General features: G+C 35.7%; 4 protein-coding genes across 5 annotated transcripts in view; all 4 read right to left on the reverse strand.

Annotated features, from left to right (window-relative positions):
* The window catches only part of LOC140815036 (putative ion channel POLLUX-like 2), a 55372-nt gene that overhangs the window by 6787 nt on the left and 35747 nt on the right, over window positions 1-12838 (reverse strand). The gene's annotated exons all lie outside the window — the stretch shown is intronic.
* Window positions 421-1398, reverse strand: LOC140813468 (transcription factor bHLH92-like). The gene is made up of 2 exons (XM_073171941.1): window positions 1020-1398; window positions 421-746 (listed from the first exon to the last, which is right to left on the reverse strand). Exons 1-2 carry the CDS (start codon window positions 1347-1349, stop codon window positions 429-431), a joined length of 648 nt encoding a protein of 215 aa, XP_073028042.1. The 5' UTR covers window positions 1350-1398; the 3' UTR covers window positions 421-428.
* Window positions 2498-7320, reverse strand: LOC140813608 (CRM-domain containing factor CFM3A, chloroplastic/mitochondrial). Its single transcript, XM_073172199.1, has 9 exons — window positions 6251-7320; window positions 4832-5306; window positions 4631-4761; window positions 4000-4350; window positions 3691-3847; window positions 3316-3608; window positions 3182-3241; window positions 2969-3058; window positions 2498-2831 (listed from the first exon to the last, which is right to left on the reverse strand). Exons 1-9 carry the CDS (start codon window positions 7157-7159, stop codon window positions 2655-2657), a joined length of 2643 nt encoding a protein of 880 aa, XP_073028300.1. The 5' UTR covers window positions 7160-7320; the 3' UTR covers window positions 2498-2654.
* Window positions 8493-12625, reverse strand: LOC140814124 (magnesium transporter MRS2-I-like). 2 transcript variants are annotated; one of them, XM_073173003.1, is made up of 11 exons: window positions 12122-12625; window positions 11784-11813; window positions 11108-11258; window positions 10896-11017; window positions 10400-10474; window positions 9731-9955; window positions 9611-9655; window positions 9261-9305; window positions 9147-9176; window positions 8958-9077; window positions 8493-8856 (listed from the first exon to the last, which is right to left on the reverse strand). In XM_073173003.1, exons 1-11 carry the CDS (start codon window positions 12377-12379, stop codon window positions 8827-8829), a joined length of 1131 nt encoding a protein of 376 aa, XP_073029104.1. In that variant the 5' UTR covers window positions 12380-12625; the 3' UTR covers window positions 8493-8826. The 2 variants fall into 2 exon arrangements, with proteins under 2 accessions (XP_073029104.1, XP_073029103.1); XM_073173002.1 differs by having other exon boundaries at window positions 8493-8872; window positions 12122-12624.

Raw genomic sequence — 12838 nt, forward strand, 5'->3', positions numbered from 1 at the left:
GTAACCTGGTTACATATCCGGGCCGGCCCAGGTTCCATTCATGTGCAAAGAAAACAAAAGAAAAGTCCAAAAAATAACAATTTGGTATGGTGAAGTTTCGATGTGACTAATAAAATCAATTAAACTAATACAAATAAACTATACGGTCCCGATCAAAATGGAATTCGAGCAGATCCACAAGTCGCTCAAACTAAAATATTATTAAAAACAATAAAATCTGCTTCTATGAAATTTCCTCTCCACTTGAAATAAATTCCTTCGCACTTCCCTCTCCACATCCGCTGCTTTCATCTGTCAATCCAACCCAATAACTATACCACTTGTTCACAACGTACGCGTCTCAGAAACTTATAATTATAGATATAATTCCAAGATGTTCTAAAAAAGGTATTTCATATATCTTATAAAAATATATATAATAGATGACATTAAGGATCAAACACAGTACGTACCTTTGTTTCAACCTCGAGCACTGCAGAAAACTGACGTTGGGAAAAATAAAAGCGTATGGCTGTTGCCGTAGAATTAGTATATTTCAAAGATTTAACAACTCCCAACATGGAATCAATCCCAGAAGCTGGATTCCCAACTTGTAATTGTATCTCAGCCTTTTCTAATGTTACCTCATTTTCCCTTGCACCCAAAATGATCTCTACCTCATTGTTTCTCCGCTCCAACTCTCCCTTTTTATCCTCCAGCTCTTTGATTTTCTTGATCGTCATTTCGAGTATCGATTTCTGATCACTCTGAGATTAAAAAAAAAAAACGCTGCAGCTGAATTAATACGTTCGTTTATATAAATTAGCTGGTGCTGATGATCATTTTCATATTTTGATATATAATGTCACCTCAATAGAAAACTTGGCCTAGTCCATGCAGCTAACTTTCTACCGAACTACGTACGAGAGTGAACTTGGATGCATGAGAGAAAAGACGAACTTTATTTAATTAGAAAATCAGAAATTTGTTGTCTGTGCGTGTAAGCATACGTTTGTAAGCAGTAATTAATGCAAGCTAACCTTAGTTCCTGGTGGCAATAACTCATGCAAAGCTCCATAAAATCGCTTGTGCGTCTCCCTTCTTAACCTCTCACCGATCACATGCTTCTTGCCTCTCCCTCTCCCTCTATCCATTTCTCCAGAAGTATTCCCCCTTCGCACCTGATTCGTCCAATTCTTCTTCAAGAACTGAATCATCCTTTTGTTTACATTTCCGCGAGTCGATCCATTCGCATCGGTCTTCGATAGGGGTTCATTTGTGTAGCTTAAAAAAGCACTCTTGTTGTTCATGCTGAGTACCTCTTGAAGCCATAACATACTGCCTGGAGAGAGGTGCAAGAACTCGTCCATGGTGGCTAATTCTCTTTTCTTCGCGGTTTTCGTTTCTTTTTTAAGAGAATATTTTCGTATTTTTAACGGCTATTTTGAAGTTTGAACTGTCTGGGGCAAGTGATTTTATACGTAGAAGGGATTGGTTTGTGTCCATATTGTGCTGTGTGGACCTTTCTCGCAATAAACGTGTCCACCCGATTGCCCAAATTATTTCGTGGTTATCTTTTTTTCAAAACGCAAAGTAAATTTAGACGCTCTCAGCTACGTCTACTACTTTAGAGGACATATATTTTATTTTGGATATTTGTGATTTTAATATTTTATATCGTTAAATTTCAATATCAGTCAACTATTTTATTTTTATTTTAAAATTTTAAGTATTTTTTCGACGTCATGCTAACCTGTGTAGTGTGTCACATCAGCAGAACCACGAAAAAATATTTAAATTGCAAAAAAAATGAAATATATATGATTAAAATCAAAATTTGATAAATTAGAAAAAAATATATTGGAAGAAAAATATATTATATATAATAGTTTCAGTTTTTATAAATTGTTCAACTGCCCTAAGAAGTACGAACGCCGGGGACGAGTAAGAACAAATGTTTGACTTGAAATGATAGAATTTATTACACAGCGTTAATTATATAAACGTGACACTGCACACGTCACATGTATTCTGTAATCTTGGTTATATTACAATAAATTTATTATTTATCATTTATAATTTTAAAATATCAAATTATCTGTATATAACATAAATTAAGCACACATGAAATGAATTACTAGTATAAATTTAACAGTGTAATTGTGAAATGAATTCTATCTAAGAAACAATATTATTTGAAGAACAAAATCTGATATAATCAAATCAAAAAATTAAATGATATTTTCTTTTGTAACGCACAGACGTAGTAAAAATCTATTCATATGTTAATTATTATTGAATATAATATCTATTAATTATATTATCATAATGAGTGTACGGATAGAGTGCATCTATTATATTGGACTTGAAGTTGTTCTTGTATACAAACTCTATAAGCTTCAAATTATGCTGAATAATAACTGCTGAAGTGGTGTCAATCGTGGAACCAAGGTCGGGAAAATTTGCGAGGAATCTGGGATTGTAATGATATTTGGCCACTGACAGAGACAAATTATGAGAAGTTTTGGGAACATTTTCTGTCCATATCTCTGTTTGATATACAAGAACATGTTAAGTTCTGTACAATAATGACAAAACAAGAATGTAGCAAGATTTCTTAGGTAAATTCTACAAAACTAGCTTCACTGATGTTTGTGGCATATTTCTATGCAGCACTAAGTGTGACTGATGCTTTTCTGTCCATACATCTCTTCAGATTCTGTCTCTGAATCCTCTTCGAAATCATATGGGAAATTTGTTTCCGCACAGGCATTGGGATCGGGATCATTAGTTTCATCTAATACATCGTTCTCGCCGTCGTAGATGCCGAGGTAAGTGCCATCTCCTTCCACCTGATTAAAAAGGATTGAAGATAAGGGAAGGAATAAGAGAATCGTATTTTTGAAGCAAAAGTTGAACATCATTTCCACAAGATGGTGATCAACAACTTTTCGTAATTTTGTAATGGAAATGACGTTAAACTACAAACCTCACTGTCCTCATTTTCTGTAGAGTAAGCAGAGTCGAGTTTATGGTACAGTTCTTCATCTCCCTTGTCTTTCACCGCGGCCATTTGTTCCTATAGTTGCAAGATGATGATTCTATTAACGTTTTCCAAAGGAAAAGCAAATACGGGTTTAAAAATGTACAAAAAATATAATACACTTGACAGTAGCATGAGCCGTTATAGGAAAAGCTGTACCAGTTCTCTTCTCAGCTGGTTTACTCGTGTTTGCACCGTTGCAATATGGTTCATGAGGGCCTGCATATGAACAGTGTAAGCTTTACCTTTTTTTTGAGCTGCCAGTACATAAAATTACAAAATGCATGTGGTACCTGGTGCCTTTGAAGTTCAATTGACCGGGCCAATGCTTTTCGCTTTGTTAAGAGATTCTTGGGCCTTAGCAATGAGGGCCTTTTATAATCCCGACCTCGAAAAACAACTACCGCATAGCCCTTTGATATTTTGTCCACCGAGACCAACAAGCCACCACTCTCAGCTTCGAGCGCGAGTGCAATTTTCTTAACCTCCTCAAAGTTTGGGGCCTTCACAATGAGCTTGACCAATTCTCGATATTTCCAGTGCAGGTGCATATTCTCCACAGTACCACCAAAAACTCCACGCCTACCTGAAGAAAATAGTGTGCGAGTCTGTGACAACAAATTTACCGACTCAAAAAATAACTTTGGAAAAAATATGAATCTTTTTACCGAGAAGTAAAAATGCTTTCATCCTTAGACCAAGTTTCCGAAACATAAACCTCTCCTCATCACTAAGGCTTTCTGGATCTTGTGGAGGATCTGCGGGATCTAAAGATTCTTCTACCTTGTAGACGGCTCTTTCAGCCTTTGTTAGCTTTCTCTCAGCCTGGTCGGAGAAATTTATCAAATTTGCATACATACATGAGAGTTATGAATAATATGAGAACCTATTAATGCTTTGTATTGATTGCTAAGTATGATGCGTAAAACAGTGGAAAGGAGGCGGGATTTATACGGTTTTAAATTTACGAAACTCACAAAATCAAGCTTCTTCTCCAGCTTTTTAACAAGGTTGGCATGCCTTAACAATTCTGCTTCTCTCATCACTTTTGCCTTGTTATCATCATCCAATCGCTTTCCCCATCTAGAATCTGCCTCTAAAGTTTCTTTGAGTGTACCTGCAGTTCCAACTTCATTAGGTTCTCTCAAAACTGGAGAAACTAAGGATAATGCTCTAAACCGAGCTTGTTCTTCGTCATCTTGTAAAGTCTTCGCCAATCTCTCTTGTTCCAGCAATGCGTCGGCAACATCTGGTGACAAAAAATTCTTCCCTCTATAAAATACCAGGAAGTCCTTGTTTCTTGACAGTAGCATGCCACCGGTTAATCTCTGCATCAAGTTAATATTGAGTATAGTCTAATATTTAAAAGTTAATGAATTATGTCAGTGCTTATGTTGAATCAAATATCGGAGAGCATATCTTCAATCACAAAAAGCAGAAGACAATCAATTCATTTCAGTTGAGTATTCTTGCATTACAAGTGATATACCATCACATTCTTGGGAATTACACTCCCATATACTAACCACCTTCACTACTCTTTATTGATGGTTTCACTCATTGAGTTTAATTTCAATGTTAAGGTCTAAAATGAGCATCGCCTGTTACCTTGAGATCTTCAGCCATTCTTTCACTTGTTGTTAGCTGGACTCCCCGCTTTAATGCAATTTTTGCAATTGAACTCCGTTCCCATAACTTTATCATGGCTACAGCCAACCCTTGAAGTTGCCTGCCTCTTCCTGAAGATGCCAACCATTACGCAAAGGTTCCTGCTCACAAAATGTCCTGTTTATAAGAAAAGTTGCATACCTAGTGCAAAATGTGGTGGCAGAACTCTGGCAAGCCTTCGTAGAGAGGTTCCTTCCTTCGTTCCAACGGTCGATCTCACACCATAAGGAAGTAATCTAAAGGGAGGTTGAAAACCAGGAATAACTCCTGGAAGTAAATCAGCATCAATGGGTAGTGGACCTTCTCCTGGCCAATCAGTATATCTTGGACCAAGGCAATCTAATAGTTCCTCAATTTCGTCTTCATATTTCACCACAGATGGTGCTTCAGTGCTTTTATCCACCATGTCACCACCAACCGATTCTTGTGGACCATCAGTGTGACCCGAAGGATCAAATTTGGAAGAATCCTGACCAGCCTTATCAGAAGCAGTATAAATTTCATTTTTAGTGAAAATTCTTTTCTTTAGCTTCAGTGTAGGATCTTCATAAGTTACACCTCTGTAAATAGACACGGAACTGCCGGATCTCCAAATAACCAGTCCACCAGTTTTTCGCTGAACCAAAAAAAATCAATACACCATCAAACTTCACAGCAGGACCTTGAATACTTTAACACTTCAAATTTGCAACACAAGTGAAAATTAGCTTCCTTAAAATCTGGTAAAATTAGTTTCGCACTTGAATCTGCAACACGAGTGAATTAGTTTCCTTAAAAATCTGGTAAAATTAGTTTGACACTTAAAATTTGAAACACAAGTGAATACTTTGACATCTTGAAATTTGTAATCGATAATCAGTAGAATGATTATAGGTCATGTCATCTTGAATACTTTGACACTTGAAATTTGTAACACGAGGTAAAATTAGTTTCCTTAAAAATCTGGTGCATTAGAGATACAAATACACGCTCCAGCAAAAGCAGCTACAAGGGCTTTGTGAATAATCGCTGATGGTCTTAGCGGATTTCTCACAGCAAATGATGCTAAAATGAACTTATCATTAGAAGAAACTACACCTTTGCCCCTTGAAGCTCAACTAAAAAGGTATAACAGTACTAGGGGGTAAAAGGCATCAATTAATGTCACGAATATTGATCTGCATTTTTCGGCTCTGAGAACACCTAAATAACCTCAGATGAAGAAAATTTCACATGTTCTCCACTTCACCATAGTAATTAATGCAAAGGCCTAAGCTCCTGCACCCTGACAAATTATTTGCTGAATTACAACATAGAGGTTAATTAAATTGAAACCCTAACAATATAATTCTATTAACTCTCCATATTTTCGAACAGATTATTGGCAGAATTCTCTAACGTGGATATATATCGGATCAACAACCTATGATAACTATCACTCTCTATCCTCTTCACAACTCTTCCATGAACTCATGGAAAAATGCATAGAGACAACAGAAAACATTAAATTTTCCGCAACAAATAAAAGAAGAAGAAAAAGTTATGTTACGCAACACTGCCAAAGTTTCACAAGAAAGTCACCTCCAGAATCTCATGAATCCGCTTCATGTTTAGTGCCGGTGCTCCCTCAATTTTCAATCTGACAATCTCAGATGTTCTCCATTTATCATGAATCATCTCCACAACCTCTTGTGTCACCCCTGCGCTGCCAATCCTTGTTTTGTTTTTAATTCGAAGAGCTAAATTCTTCAACCTCCTGAGCTCCGACTCGGGAAGTGTTAATTCCGCCAAGCTCCTGTTCTTCCGGCTATCCAGACTCGGTTTTTCATCATCCACTAAATTTTTCTCCCATGGAAATCTTACCTTCCCATTACCACTTTTAACCAAGTTTTTATCCCCAAAAGGATAATCCTTGGAAAATCCACCTCTTGTATTCGGCATTAGCCCTTCCTCAATATAAAATATGTCGTCTATAGTCCCTTTCTCAATCACTCTCCCAACGTTCCCATCCTTCTCACTGACATCATCCATGTAACCGAATTTTTTCAACTTTTCAACAATCCTCTCCATAGTACTACCACCAGTACTAGTACTAGTACTAGTACTTTCTTCGGAATCCGAAATTTCTCTCCTAATCTTGTAATCCAATACTGACTGAGGCCTTTTTTGCCGATTCGGTTTTTGGGCTTCATTCCATTTATCCAACCAAGAATTATTAGGCGAAACGTGTCTATCCCTTACTGAGTGTGGCCTGCCATTCTTAGTCTTCGGCAAAAGGTAGGATCTTTTTGGTGGGCTTCCCGGTGAATTGGGGTCTGAGTTGAAGGTATCATTGGTTGCACAAAAAGATTGTTTCTTGAATGGAATTGAGGAACTATATCTGATGAACTGTAAGGTTGTTCTGAAATGGAGTTTGCAGACTGAGCTCTGTAATGAATCCATATAAAGGGCTTTTCTAGGATAAATTTGATAGCCAGAGGTGATAGCCATATTCAAATTCCTGCCACACTGAAATTGTAAAAGTAGGAATGATTGCAAATGGAAATATGGAAAATAAGTCTCCGGCGGCGGCGACCAGAATACGAGTTCAGTAGCCCTCTGCCGGGACCCTGAAAAATCTACGAACACATTGATAAGTGAAGGATAAGAATATTTCTGTACGCTGAAATTATTTAATTATTTTCAAAAAAAATCTATTTAATTTAAGGTTGAGTGGATACCATGTGAGACCGTGTCACAGATCATACCGTCTCACACAAGTTTTTGCCTATAATGTTAATCACTAAAACAAGAGAATGAGATATGTATGAAATATAACTAAAAATCAGTAGGGATCGTGCACTAGTTAATTTATGGGATAAATTTCTTATTCTACTCGATTTATATATAAGAGTTATGTATCTTGTAAGACGATCACACGAGATTCGTAAGATCAATCAACTCTATCGATATTCAAAATAAAAAATAATACTCTTAACATAAAAAATAATATTTTTTCATGGATGATCCAAATAAGATATCCGTTTCACAAAATACGACCCGTGAGACTATCTCACATAAGTTTTTGCCTAAAAATTATTATTTTTTAGAACACAAAAACTCATAAAAAAAGGTCTCATGAGTAATTTTTGTGTAACAAATATCTTATTTGGTCACCCTTATGTCAAAATGATTATTTTTTTATTGTAAATATGAATAGAATTGACTCTTCTCACGAATAAAAATATGTGAAATCATCTTACAAAAGATCTACTATTTTTAGAATATGTATTTTATGAGACGGCATCACGATTTATATTGTGAAACAAACCAATATCATCCATATTTAAAATAATATTTTTAACATAAAATATAATATTTTCATAAATTAGATCATATTAGAAATATATTTTATAAATATTTCACAAAAATAGTTAAAATTAAATTTTATACACTATCATGTGATAAACATATTCATTATTCATGACCTTCAATATTTTTTTTTCTATGGGATGACCTTCAATATTTGTACACACTTTATGATTGTTACCGATCAAATCAATTGAATATTGTTTTATATCATTATATCACATAATCATGTTAAAAGCATCATTAATTAATCGTGTGCAGTAATAGTTAAAATTATTAATATTTCATATTAATAATTTTTAGCATAAATACTGCGTGTGCAGTAAATAGTATGATTCATACACAGTACATTAGCATGGAATAATAAGATTGTAAACAATACATATGTTGGAAAAAAATTAATATTTATATTTAATTATCCAAATTTCAGAATTTAAAATGAAATTAAAATTAATGTTTACCTAACTAAGTCCTGTAAACAAAAATTTCAAGTGGCTGCACAATTGAAGAATATAAATGCAAGAATTAAAGCCTAACCAGTTCAAAATACACTATTTTCTAATAAATTGCGACGATGACCAGATTTGTGACCTAAGTATCGACCATAAGGCACATGTCTGACCAGAGAGATGGCCACTTGTTGAGCATTTCATGAAATAAGAATCGTGAAATTTTGTTTATTTAGTACGAGCATCCAAAAATGGTATGGAAACTTTAGAACAACTTGTTCAAAAGTTGATTGATTAATATCGCTATAGCATCCTCGAATCAAGATCCAACAAGTCCTTTGGCGCGAGCATTAGCGACTATTAGCACGAAGATTGCCGCACAAAATGCCCCTGAGACAATAACAACCTGAAAGAATGAACCAGATCGTTGAAGCGTCCACTAGGAAACACCAAAATTATAGTTGCCAAAAAAAAAAGTAAAATTCACGTACCCATTTGAACATAAAACCGTGATCTTCATTCCATGTATAAGGTATGTTCATACCAAATATTCCAGCCACGAGTGAATAAATGGCTAGACATACAGTTCCGGAGCTGAGAAAGAGCTCCAACTGCAGCCATGGAAATAAATTTAAATTGGCAAGAACAAGATAATTACATAAAAGCCGCACGAGACAGACCTGAATGAGCTGGTTCCGGTGATTGTCAAGCTGGAATGAAAAGGTGTATATTTGGATTTAGATCGCTACAAAAACAAAGTAATTGTGAAATACCAATTTTTGTTTTATATTTACCTGAATATTGATGTAATCTTCTGTGTTATCGATATATTCACGCAGCTGCAAATATTATAGCAGGAAGGCATCAAAATAATGAGAATATAATTGGACAGCATGATATGTAACACAAATTATCTAGAGAAGGCCTATGCTACTGGTGATGGTACGTTTTTACCAAAGACTAGATGTTCTCGGTTCCATTCAAAACAAAAATGGAGCAAAAATAACATTTTCAAACTAAGCACATGTATCTCTTTCACGTAACCTTGATGCCAATGCAATCCTATGCATGCATTTAAATAAGATTGAATTCTGGACTTTGAATATACATATCTAAGTTTTTAAAATTAATGTAATTGACAGACCGTGGTCAATTTGTTGAATGTTCCATCAATTTGCATGAAGTAAGCCTGCAATATAAGTGACAACTCTTCATTAAACAACTTCATAAAAATCATCTGTAAAATGAGCAGAATTAATACTACCTCAAGCAACATCTCAAGCTCCTCAACATCATTTTCGTCTCCTCGAACAGTTGCGATACTGGCCCTACTAGCTCGGGAAATCTTGGAGCCTATGGTAGGTGATGCAAGGAACCAACTTGCAGCGCCTGAACCACTCACAGGTGATGCAACAGCCAACTTTCTAGACAAGTAAAGATCTGCCATGTCATCATCATCGTCCAAAAGCTGTTCTAGCTCATCTCTCACCTGCATGAAAGCTGTAAAATTAAACTGGAACTAACGAACAATGTAAGTGAACTCTTCATATGAAACGAAAAGTGACGGTAAAAGAAGCACTAACAAACATCGCACAGAGTTTCATGGGATCCATATTTGGCAGCCTTTAAACTACCCAGTATGACAGTGTCAAATTAATTGTTAGATCGCATCAAATACTAGCAAAACTTGGATGAACTATTCTAAGTAACATCAAGAACTTAATAATTCTGTAGGTACTAGGAACTCATGTAACATAAATCTATACAGAGGAGAAATGAAGTACAAACCCATATAAGTGCCCGAGAATTCTGGCAATGATTAACCGGTTGGATTATGTGCATTAAATAATCAAGATTTGTACAGAACAACTTCAAAAATGAGAAGGATTGCCTAATGGATTTGTTTAGCAGTCACTAAAAACCGGAGCCCCACCTTTTGTACACGAGCTGTCAACCTTGTCATTTGACTCTTTAACTTACGCACTCGATCTAAATTACGGCTACTAATCTGCAAACAAGTAGGGTAACACATGAAATCAATAATACCAGAAGTTCATTACAACACAAAGAAAGACAACAGAGGAGACAATTAATCGAGTTCTCGGAATGCACATATGATTAACACAAATAAAGGGCAAAGAGGAAGATATTATGTCAGGAGTAAAGCAGCTTTCGATTCGGTCAGTCACCTAGCAAATGGAATGCATCCACAAGTTCCTCCAATGCCAGATACATTATTTTCAGAGCAAGAAGTCGAATGACGATGTAAATGCAGAAAATAAATAATTTTGTTACGAAGTGGAATGATGATGTAAATGCAGAAACTAAATAATTTTGTTACCGGGCATATAATCAGACCACTATCAATCCCCGACTGGATTCTGTTTAGATCAAACCAACAAGTTCATAAGAAACCAAAATAAATGTACCTTTGATGTGAGCATATCTAAAGCCGGGTAAACAGCACTCTCCAATTCTATCGTACGGGCAGCCAGAAAACTGCAAATTGCTTCCAATGTAACCTCAAGAGCCCGAAACTCAAATGGAGAGTCTGCAGTACGGAGTCATTACTCAACCATCATAGGTACAAAGAATAATATACTTCTTCAAAGAAAGGCAAAAAAAATTATATAAGATATACCATCTTCTTCACCCGTTTCAACATCATGGTGCACAGTCAAATTGTTCCCATCTCCATTACCATCCCGAATTGTATATAATGATTTCAATCGCCTTCGAAGATCCTCAACTATAGGAACAACGTTCTCATCCAATGGGTCGCGAAGCAACACCTAACCAGTAACCAATAGCAAACTCAACATCAGCTTTCACCAAAAAGTACACCTCGAACAATATGCCCTCAAAACCTTTTACCAACTATTTGTTAACAAGAGAGAACCACTTCGTTTTTTCATCTTGGGAATGTTATAATTACATTATAGTCACTGTATTTGAAGTCTTGGACCACAAGAACGAAGACTCGAATGTCTTGCCAGTTCAATAGAAGTATTATTCATTGTTTAAACGCAACTTTAAAGTCAAAATCCAATTTCACTTGGATAATGAACGACCAAAACTCCTGAGCTGCCTCAGAATCAGCATATTTTACCATACCAAACATCCAACCAAGATATAAATAATCTGGCAAGGAGCATTTGTGAAAGAGTTCAGCAGTGATAAGCAACAAATTGTAGCCAAGTCATTTACGCCAACTCCCGCAAGAAATTCTTACTCTTTGGAAACCTTGTTTAATTGAAGAACAGTAAAGAGAGGACCAAGGGTAAAAAATCATTTCAAAAGACGAATTAATAGCTCACCTCTTCTGCTGTGATGATGGCCTTGATATGCTGTATTCAAACAGAAGTAAACAAATAAGTACATACAAAACTAACATCCAAAATACGTATCTTGAATGAAACTATTTTCAAACAGACGCAGCAAATATCACAAACCATAAACACAATTTGCCAAAATATCGAATCTTTGTTTAAAAACCAGATCTTTAACACAGATACACGGTCAAAAATTGCCTTTCCTTCAAATCAATAAATCCGGACTTAATGAACAAGTTACAATCAGAGCGAAAGGGCCTTCAATTATTTAATTCAAGCACCAAAACGGTCGGTAAAAGTTTTTTGCAAAATGAAATTAAAACCTCTAGATTGAGAACAATGGCTCTCTCACGGCCGAGAATTGTGGAAGGGTAAGACAAGAGAGGGTCGAGAATGCGGAGATCACGCGCGTGTATCTGCACGCGATGCATGATCGCGTACTTATCGACATCCAACACCGTTTCTCCACCCGTAGAATCCATTAAAATCCAGCTACGTGCCCCGGCCCCTTTCTTCTTCAACCCGCCGACGGCATTCGGAGGCTCCACCGGTACAACGTGGCTGAATTCCGGAGCCACCATTGTTCTCAATAACCATTAGAGGAAAAAACAATTTCTTGGCTTTATCTTTGACAAATTAATGCGTACGCAACTGCACTTTTTGTATGATTCCGGTATCCGCGAATTTCTTCCTACTTTTCCAGGGGAGAAGAACCCTAGAGAGAGGTTGCGAATGCACAGATTACATGTTGTGTATGAAAGCTTTGTACGTATGCTTGAAAGGAGAAGGAAAAGGAGGCGAGCGGCGGAGTTCTAGCTTAATCTTAATACATGGATTATCATAAATTCATTAATTTAAAATATATTAAAATATATTTTCTTGTTTAGAACTAAAATATTTCATTATGTATTTATATAAATTTTTTTTACACATCTATTCCAAATTTATTCAATAATTATATCATTTAAAATATATTCTATTTTATATTATTAATATACAAAAAAATTAAATATAAATTTAAGATTTGAAATATCATTTAA

The sequence above is a fragment of the Primulina eburnea genome, chromosome 15, assembly GCF_022965805.1.
Source record: "Primulina eburnea isolate SZY01 chromosome 15, ASM2296580v1, whole genome shotgun sequence".
In the NCBI taxonomy this organism is placed as follows: Eukaryota; Viridiplantae; Streptophyta; class Magnoliopsida; order Lamiales; family Gesneriaceae; genus Primulina; species Primulina eburnea.